Raw genomic sequence first — 9858 nt, forward strand, 5'->3', positions numbered from 1 at the left:
GATGGGAAGGATGGCTCTGCCAAAACACTCAAGTTCGGGGAGTAGGGCTGGGCTTCAAAATTTGACTTTCCCTAAAAATGAGTTGATTTTTGATTGTACAGGGAAGCTACGGGGTAAAGCTCCTTCCAGATAATTGTATTACATGTAGCACAATGAGACTAATATAAGGTATCAGAAGGGCAGTTGCTAAATGGTTTACAATATGCTTTTAATTTATTCTCAATAGCTTCACATTTACATGCTTTTCCCAAAAATAAAATATATAGGACTAATTCTTAATTTGGGTCTGTTTGACTAGATTACCCCAGTTGATGGAAGTGGTCCGATCCAACTATGAAGCAATGATTGATCGTGCTCATGGAGGCCCTAACTTCATGATGCATTCTGGGATCTCCCAAGCCTCTGAGTATGATGATCCACCAGGTCTGAGGGAGAAGGCAGAGTATCTACTGAGGGAATGGGTGAATCTCTACCATTCAGCTGCAGCTGGCCGTGACAGTACCAAAGCTTTCTCTGCGTTTGTTGGACAGGTAGAGCTTTTGGAAAGAAAGGTGCTTTTTATTCAACATAAGTAGGGTGTGATGCCCTCCATGTTAAAGCACAGTGTTATGTACCAGTGTTAAACATCCTTTTGAAGTTTTCATGAGTATGACTGCTATCAAAATTCTGTCTATCTTACCTGCTATGGCATGTTTTGCTCATCACTGATGATAGACACTTTAGTGGAAAATCTCTCCTCCCTTCAGTGATTATTGTTCCAATTCAGTTACCACAGCAACAAATTGTCAGTGCAGGTTGTGCTTCTACTGAGTAAATCTAGCAGAAGGAGAGCTGCTATTGAGACAAATCTTGGTAATAGCTGCGTCAAACGAAATTTGGCTTAACATTGCTTCTCCCCTACACTTAGCAGAAACTGTGTGGCAAAGTCAGTCTAGAGAAACCAATGTCTGGTGGGTGGAAGTGCATCTGATTGCCTTGTCCTACCTGAATAGGAAACACCTTCAATTTTTATCCACTGTTTTTGGAGGAAACTATTAAACTGGATGGGTTAAAATGGTTTCTAAACTTAGACAGTATAAATGATGCCATTCCTCTTGCTTCTACTTTAACATGCATGACTACAGGGTTTGCCTGAAGAGATGGAACTCTATCCACTTGGGTGGGAGTAGGATGGGGATTGCAGTGAAGAGAAGTGGGAATTAAGTAGCCCAGTGTTTCTACTGACCTTCATTCTTTGGGTGTGGACAAAAATGCAGCCGTTCAACATATGTTGTAAACTGATGCAGCAAGACTTATGCTAAAATGGAATTTGCAGTTAACAGCTGCACTTGCTACAAAGTCAACTTAGCCATGGCTGCAAGGAGAGGAAGTTCCCAATTTACTCTGTAGATTGACTGCTGACATCACTTCCCCCTTCAAAACTATAAGCAGTGAGAACCTAGATAGTCCATAGAAGACTGACGAGCCACAAAGCAACAGCTATATGAAACCTAAACTGGAGTTCAGGTGTCTCTCTGAGAGGCCAGGGCAAGTGGAATGGAGCCTAGCTAAGGGGTATTGCTTTCTTTATCCATCTATTTGGGTCAGCTCTAACTAGAAGCCCCCCACATCCTTTCTTGATGTGAATAATCTAGTCTAGCTTGTAACCTTTTTGACTTGAGAGAGGTTGACAAGCATTGCCAGTTGCAGCTCTCAAACTTCCGGTACTCTCTTCATTCTGGCTTCAGGCCAGGTCATGGCACAGATGGCCCTAGATTAAATAGTCAGTGTTTTCCTTGTGAGGGATGGGAACTAAATTCATAGTCACTATTTGATCAGCTACTTTCATTACTGATGCCTGTGAAGTATTGCTGATGTAGCTGTGAATTCTGACAGGCATAAAAGGATCGCTTATGTGGCTCCTTTTTTGTATGAGGGGACCAAGAAACTAGTGTGCTTGCTCTTTTTCCCCTGCGTGCTTTTGTGTGACATATAGAAAGGTACCTACTTTTCTTGGCTTATGTGGGGCTATTGAAAATGCAGCTCAATCACATCACTATCTTCACTTTAAGTCAGCTCTACATCTCCTTTTTATTGGCTCCAGGTGGTGGAGCCTCTTTGCTTCCCTGGTTTCTACAAGAGATTGAGGGCTGTATGAGCACTAGGAGGCTGAAACTCCTGGCAGGCCCTTGACTGTAAGATTCTATTCTCCATGCTGGTCAACACAACAAGCATTTTGTAATCTTTTCTCTTTCCTTGAGGTGGTGGTGCAGTATGGGTAAAAACAAATCGTGCACAACCTGGGCTACTCCATACACCCTCTAGGGAAGGGACCTTACTACCCTCCCTGCAGCCTAGACGATCCCCCTTCCCTGCACCAAAACACATTTGTTTGAGTGAGGCAGATAACCCTCTGTAAAAACACACTCTAGCCCATAAAAGAGCAGCTACATAGTTTATAGTAATGTCTCGCTTTCTGGCTGGCTGTAAATGCTATATGGTGCTCTTTATAAAGATGGATACTATATATGTTGCAACTTGCACCTATATTGATTTTTGTTTTTGTTTAACTTGTTGCCTTGCCATCACAGTCGGTCTTTAGGGAGAGTAAATTATGTTGTGTATGCTCTTTCTGCTTCTTGTCATATAACCACCCTTTATGGGTCTTGTACATAACTCTTTGTAGCATGTTTCTCTACCTCTTGTCTCCACTCTCCATGAGCTATTTCAGTCCCACTTCTGCCCCCTTAATGAACAGTAAGAAAATGGCTTTGGTGAAATTTTAGGCTACTTTACACTCTGAACAAATTTCATTAGGGCTGCTAGATATTTCATAAGTCTTTATTTGGAAAGGTTTGGAATAACTGAAAGCTTTTTGAAATGCTTTGCTGTAGTCTTGACTTTTTCCTTAAGTTACATGAGACTTTTTTTTTTAAAAAAAGGAGCTCTGGTAACAATTGGACAAGGGGATAGGGCTCAAAACAGTCTGTCTGCTTTCATTAAATACTATCACCTCTTCCGCAACGCCTCCTTAAATCGGGAAGGAGCACGTTTTACAACAAAGCAGGCATGTGCCTTTACTTTTCCAAAGCCACTTCATAAGTTCTAAAAGCTTCCCCAGAAAGTTTGACATGGCTACTCATGCCAGTTTCACTGCAGTAGAATTTCTGCTGCTTTTAAGTACGCTGACAGCATGGCTGTAGCAACTTCCAAAAAGGTTTGTTCAAGAACTGCAAAGTTGGTGTCCACTACTAATCTGAATCTGAGGGGTGATAGCTCAGTGGTTTGAGCATTGGCCTGCTAAACCCAGGGTTGTGAGTTCAGTCCTTGAGGGGGCCATTTAGGGATCTTGGGCAAAAATTGGGGATTGGTCCTGCTTTGAGCAGGGGGTTAGACTAGATGATGACCTGAAGTCCCTTCCAACCCTGATATTCTATAATTCTGTGATGCTAATAGCTTACTCCTGTTTAACCTTGTACTTTGGTAACAAACCCAAAAGAGATTTTTATCTAGAGATATGGGCACTGGCCACTGAAACTCTGTAGAGTTTAGCATTCCTTTTGGCATGTTATGTTCCTATGAAAAAATTTATCTTCCTTAACCGATGAAGTACAGTATCCTACTATGAGTTAAGTAGATTTGTAGCACTATAGTCCAACAAGGCATCAGGCAAACTTTACCAACCCCAGTAACTCTGATGCAGTCTGTAGGCTCCTAAAGGGGGGGCAACTTGAACTCTTGCCTCCACTCTTCTCCTTCCAAGGCTTAAGCCACCAGTAGCAGAGGAAGGATACTGCTGCACTGACAGTGAACCACACTTCATCAGCTCTGTTGATGGTTGAAAAGTAGGATCATGTGTTTTTTTTCCTCTATATTTAGAAGCAGGTGCCATTGATAAAGTACTTTTATGTAGGAGCACAGCTTTAACTCTCTAGCTGTTCCCATTTGCTTTAGAAACATCATTTTGGGGAGTAAATGAAGGAGGTAATCTGCTGCCTGTTTCTTTTTACAGAGGTAGCTGAGTTACATCCCTGTTGCATGGCAGATGAATTATCATAAAATGTTACTTGTTTGCTTCAGTGTAACAGTGAAGTTTTTTTTAAATTACCGTATTCTGCAGTTCTGAGGGTTTTTCTTGTCCTTGTAATAGATGCACCAGCAAGGAATCCTGAAAACGGATGACCTGATAACTCGGTTCTTTCGTCTTTGCACTGAAATGTGTGTTGAAATCAGCTATCGTGCTCAGGCTGAGCAGCAGCACAATCCTGCCGCCAATCCCACCATGATCAGAGCCAAGTGCTACCACAACCTGGATGCCTTTGTGCGGCTTATCGCACTGCTAGTGAAGCACTCTGGGGAGGCAACCAACACTGTCACAAAGATCAACCTGCTGAACAAGGTTGGAAATCTTCCCTCTTCCAAGCAGTACTTGGCATGCTTAGATTACATAACCTGATGTATTTCTGCTTATGAGCTAAAACATAGGCCTTAACTTGGGGCGGGGCAGACTGTCTGAGATGGGAACTAAACTTTCAGATGACTCTTAAAATGGAGTATAGGCAGGACTGCAGGCGAAGCCAGGTAGCTTTCTCCGTGATACGGAACCTTTGACCAATGTCAAACATGGTATGTCGTTTTTGTTGCTGAAAAGGCCAATGCTGTCAAATTTTAAAAATGAACATAAAGTGCCCCAGATACAAAAAATAGCTTAAGGCTGAAACCCACAATAAATACCATTTGGTTGGGTGAGAACTCGGATCTGTTTTGTGAGGCTGAGCTGCACACTTAATGGGCAATAATCAATGTGGTGCGCTCCGGTTACCAAAATGGCTTTCAGCTCTTCATTAGTACTCTGAATGCAGGCTTTGACTGTAGTGAAATGGTTTCTACAATTGACACATTAAAAACAGTGAAGCTTGTTGATTCATTTCTTTAGGTTCTTGGTATAGTGGTGGGAGTTCTCCTCCAGGACCATGATGTTCGGCAGAGTGAATTTCAGCAGCTTCCTTACCACCGCATTTTCATCATGTTGCTGTTAGAATTAAATGCTCCTGAACACGTGCTGGAGACCATCAACTTCCAGACCCTTACAGCCTTCTGGTACGTACTTCTGAATGAATGGCTGTTGCAGAGAACTTAAGCATTCCACTAGGGTGAGGACTTGGATTTAAAAGTAACTTGACCGCTCCATAGTGGCAGCTCTGATCATTTTTGTAACCATTAGTATCCTGTATTGTCTATTAATGGAGGTTATTAGTAAAACGTAGATGCTAATGTCTTATGCACTACGTACATTCTCTCTCAACATTTGTGAAAACAAGTCTTACCGCTGTGCGCTCTTAATCACCTTTAACTTTTCTTTCAGTAACACATTTCACATCCTGAGGCCTACAAAAGCTCCAGGTTTTGTTTATGCCTGGCTGGAACTGATCTCCCATCGGATATTTATTGCGAGAATGCTGGCACATACACCACAGCAGAAGGTGTGGCTGCAGTTTATCTTCCATAAATTATAAAACTCTTACTGAGAAGGGTGCTTAACTGATTTGATGCTGTTTCACTTTTTTTAGTGCATTATTTGCATGTCTTCACATGTAGTTTTCTGTATTCACAGTAACAACTACATGGAGGGGAGACCGACTAGGGCATTTTGTAAATAAGGGTTTCCACCGTAAACCAAATCATCAAATTTACCATAAGCTTTCTGTCACTGTCAGAGGCTGTACTGGTCATTGCTTTCCATGTCACGTAAGCATAGCATGCTTGGTGCTATACAAAACATAGAGGAAGACTTTTCTTCAATACATATTCCAGGTAACCCTGAGGCCCTCAGAAAACTGGAGCTGTACTGTAGTCATTGACTAGTCGTAGTGCAGATGATCATTTCAAACTTAGATGGGGATACGTCTAAACATGATATATCTCTATCTGACTCTGCTTTTTACCAAACTGTAACAATCTAGGTTTAATTGCTTTTGTTTATACATTACTTATGTGGTGGTTTTTCTCTTGGCAGGGTTGGCCTATGTATGCCCAGCTGCTAATTGATCTCTTCAAGTACTTGGCTCCTTTCCTTAGAAATGTGGAACTCACTAAACCTATGCAAATTCTCTACAAGGTAAACAGTATTGGCTGATGCAGGTATTTTCCAGGAAAGCACTTTGAAGATGGGTTAGAGTGCACAGGACAACTTATTTTTGTTAGCTGAATATAAATGACTATCTTTTGTGAATTAGAGGTTAATTTAAGTACAGTTTAGTATTTACACTGGTCAAAAAATCAGTGCTTGACTGTTAATCACAGGTAACTGATCAGAGGTTGATAGTAAGCTGAAACTTTACTGTAAGACACTGGAGACCAGGGAATGGATTTGTCTGCTAAACACTGGCTTATTAAACTCATTACCAGGAAGAAGAAACTTTGATTACATGATGCATCAGGAAGAAAAAGGCCTCCCCCTTTTTGCTTGTCTGGCTGTGGTACAGTTGCTGTTGGGGGAAGCTCAGAACCTGCTAATTACATGCCCCATTCCTTTTTCTTTTGTAGGGCACTCTGCGTGTGTTGCTGGTCTTATTGCATGATTTCCCAGAATTCCTTTGTGACTACCACTATGGGTTCTGTGATGTGATCCCACCGAACTGTATCCAACTAAGGAATCTGATCCTGAGTGCCTTCCCACGTAACATGAGGCTTCCAGATCCTTTCACTCCCAACCTAAAAGTACGTAGCACTCCATCTCAAACTATCACACATAAGGAAACAATGGGAAACTTTATTGCATGGCTTCTTTTAAATCTAATATGAAAGGGAGTGAAACTTCAGAAACAGTCCTATTTTGATAAACAATCTAGAAGTTCCTAAGGTATGTAACACTTTGGATATGCAATTAATCATTGGAATTAGTTAAGTAAAATAGCCTGTTATAATTGCAGGCTTCAGAGTAGCAGCCGTGTTAGTCTGTATTTGCAGGAAGAAAAGAAGCTGTAGCTCACGAAAGCTTATGCTCAAATTTTAGTCTCTAAGGTGCCACAAGTCCTCCTTTTCTTTCTGTTATAATTATAACTTGGTATAATAGTCTTTAATTGACTTGCTGTAGCACTCAGTGTGTTAGAGACTTTCCAGAGAGAGAAACTCAGTCCTCATCCTGTAGAACATAAGTACAAGACCCTGGCCCTGCAATCGGATCCACATGGATAGACAGCTGCACATGTGTGGTGCTTCACTGATGCCAGTGGATCTTTGCATGGCTGCAGGGGTCTGCCTGTATGGATCCAGTTGCAGGATCGGGTCCTTTGGCTTTCTTAGCTCAGCTGAGGAGCATTAAACAGGAAGCTGGATTTCTCACAGTAAAATACCATAAGGGTTTTAGATATGAAAATCTGAAGCAAATAGAGGCTTTTTTGATCATGCTTGACTACTAAACACTGGAGCAAAGATATTGAGGCCACCACTTAAGACCAGTGGAGGTATGATACTGGGATTAATGCCCCCTTCTCTAGCATTCCAGTGGTATGTACTACACTAGTTTACCTCCTGTTCACTTATCTGTGAAACCACTGACTACTGTGGCAGTCTTCCATATTGGTTCAGTATGTTCTTCTTAAAGGAAGAAAGTCAGTTAAACAGAGCTCAACTGACAACTTACACTTCATTTCTTGGTCTGGTTTCTAGAAGTTGGAGGTATACAGTATATTTCATCCACCCTGGTGTATGCTTGGCTGGAATCCAGTTGAGCAACCAGTGAAAAGAGCAATTGTCCTCTCTATTGGATCAAAAAAATGAAGTGCTTTCTGCATGGTGTACTTATGACTCTTCTCAAAATACACATTAGTTACTTGCTGTCTCCAGTAATTTTTTTTAGATCAGCCATTCTGAAGTGTCATAAACTTTAATAGAATTACTGCTTTGGCCTATTTAAATCTTGAAGACCATAGTCTTCTAATCCACATAATGGGTACAGCTGCAGCAGTGAGAGTTTCCCCACAAGTCCCAGTGTGCCCTCGTTGCCAAGGCCAATGGCATATTGGACTGTATTAGTAGGAGCGCTGGCAGCAGATCAAGGCAAGTGATTGTTCCCCTCTATTCGACACTGGTGAGGCCAAACCTGGAGTATTGTGTCAAGTTTTGGTCGCCCACTACAGAAAGGATGTGGACAAATTGGAGAAAGTCCAGCGGAGGGCAATGAAAATGATTAGGGGGCTGGGACACATGACTTACGAGGAGAGGCTGAGGGAACTGGGCTTATTTAGTCTGCAGAAGAGTGAGGGGGGGATTTGATAGCAGCCTTCAACTACCCAAAGGGGGTGGGGTTTCCAAAGAGGATGGAGCTCGGCTGTTCTCAGTGGTGGCAGATGACAGAACAAGGAGCAATGGTCTCAAGTTGCAGTGGGGGAGGTCTAGGTTGGATATTAGGAAACACTGTTTCACTGGGAGGGTGAAGCACTGGAATGGGTTACCTAGGGAAGTGGTGAAATCTCCATCCTTAGAGGTTTTTAAGGCCTGGCTTGACAAAGCCTTCGCTGGGATGATTTAGTTGGTGTTGGTCCTGCTTTGAGCAGGGGGTTGGACTGGAAGAGACTTCAGAAGGTCATCTAACTAATATTCTATGATCCCTTACTGCATGAACCACCTCTAGAAGTGGTAGGAGTTACGTTTTTTAATGGCCCATTTTGTTTTAGTCTTCCTTGTTGAGACTGCAGAAAAGAGAACTGAATGTGGATGGCAGTTTTTGATGTGGGAGCTAGAACAAGACTTCCAAATCCACTTCACACAGATATCCGTCATGGTCTTTGAATGCTACCAGTCTGGGCTGATTTCAGACAGTTGATTTAGAGTGGCCACGCTGTGTATCCCATTATCAGTCTTATGACCTACCCAGTCTTCAGCGATTTGTAAGTGACATCAGATTAAGAAACCAGCTATTCTGAAGTCTGAAAACCAAGATAAAGAGCTCCAGCCCTGCGCCAGGAGAATTGAATTTCACGTTATACCTTCTGGTATAAAAATGTATAGTTAGGAGTGGCTAGTATGGCGAACTTAAACTTGCTTTCCTTAGAAAGTCTTGCAACAATAATTTTGGATAAAATAGCAGGAATTGGTTAAAGGATTATTAACTGAGTTTTTCTTTGGCAGGTGGACATGTTAAGTGAGATTAATATTGCACCACGGATACTCACCAACTTTACCGGAGTGATGCCCCCTCAGTTCAAAAAAGATTTGGATTCCTATCTCAAAACTCGCTCTCCTGTCACTTTCCTGTCTGACTTGCGCAGCAATCTACAGGTTAGTGGATCCATCCTTGAAAATGTTTTTAGAGTCTAAGGCTGAAAACCATGTAGGAAGTGAGATAATGTGACTCAGCGGGTATAAAATACTATGTGATGTACTCTTTGGAAGATGTGACTGGGATAAGAGCCTCCCAAAATGCTCTTTCCTTCTAGATACTCCGTGTTTTTCCCAGTGCACAACAAATATAATTTGCTAATTTAGTATCACCAAGAGGAATGTGGTGTTTTGACAGAGGTAGTGTTAACTGCAGTGATCCTCAAGCAATGTAGCTTTGAGAAGAATCCATCTTAGTCCTGTAAAAAAAATAGGACTTCACTTGCCATTCAGGGTACCATAAACTCCTACTCCTGAAACTGCTTCAGTGCATGAATTGGCAAAAATTCTCCAAACCAATGTGTTCTGATGGTTTCATCCTGCAGTGAGAGCCCCTGGTACCAGCGGGCTGAGGAGGTGTCCAAGTCTGCTGTCTTTTCAGCAGTTCTCAAATCAGCTTAGCATTTATAACCTGGACATCTTTGAGACTCTCACCAGACTTTATTGCATTCACCTCAACTAATCAGTTTCTAAAAGTGATTAAACAAGTTCAAGTCA

The 9858-nt window shown here is 41.9% G+C and overlaps 1 protein-coding gene across 25 annotated transcripts in view; it reads left to right on the plus strand.

Moving 5' to 3' along the window:
- The window catches only part of CNOT1 (CCR4-NOT transcription complex subunit 1), a 92443-nt gene that overhangs the window by 78448 nt on the left and 4137 nt on the right, over nucleotides 1–9858 (plus strand). For 13 of the 25 annotated variants that reach the window (XM_037877832.2, XM_037877831.2, XM_043526472.1 and 10 more), the window contains 7 exons: nucleotides 299–530; nucleotides 4130–4378; nucleotides 4916–5079; nucleotides 5345–5462; nucleotides 5996–6097; nucleotides 6526–6699; nucleotides 9112–9261. In XM_037877832.2, the coding sequence (XP_037733760.1) occupies nucleotides 299–530; nucleotides 4130–4378; nucleotides 4916–5079; nucleotides 5345–5462; nucleotides 5996–6097; nucleotides 6526–6699; nucleotides 9112–9261 (1189 nt within the window). Of the gene's footprint in view, nucleotides 1–298; nucleotides 552–4129; nucleotides 4379–4915; nucleotides 5080–5344; nucleotides 5463–5995; nucleotides 6098–6525; nucleotides 6700–9111; nucleotides 9262–9858 lie in introns of all 25 variants that reach the window. The other 12 variants (XM_037877827.2, XM_037877830.2, XM_043526471.1 and 9 more) reach the window with 1 other exon arrangement.

The sequence above is a fragment of the Chelonia mydas genome, chromosome 12 (assembly GCF_015237465.2).
Source record: "Chelonia mydas isolate rCheMyd1 chromosome 12, rCheMyd1.pri.v2, whole genome shotgun sequence".
Classification (NCBI taxonomy): Eukaryota; Metazoa; Chordata; order Testudines; family Cheloniidae; genus Chelonia; species Chelonia mydas.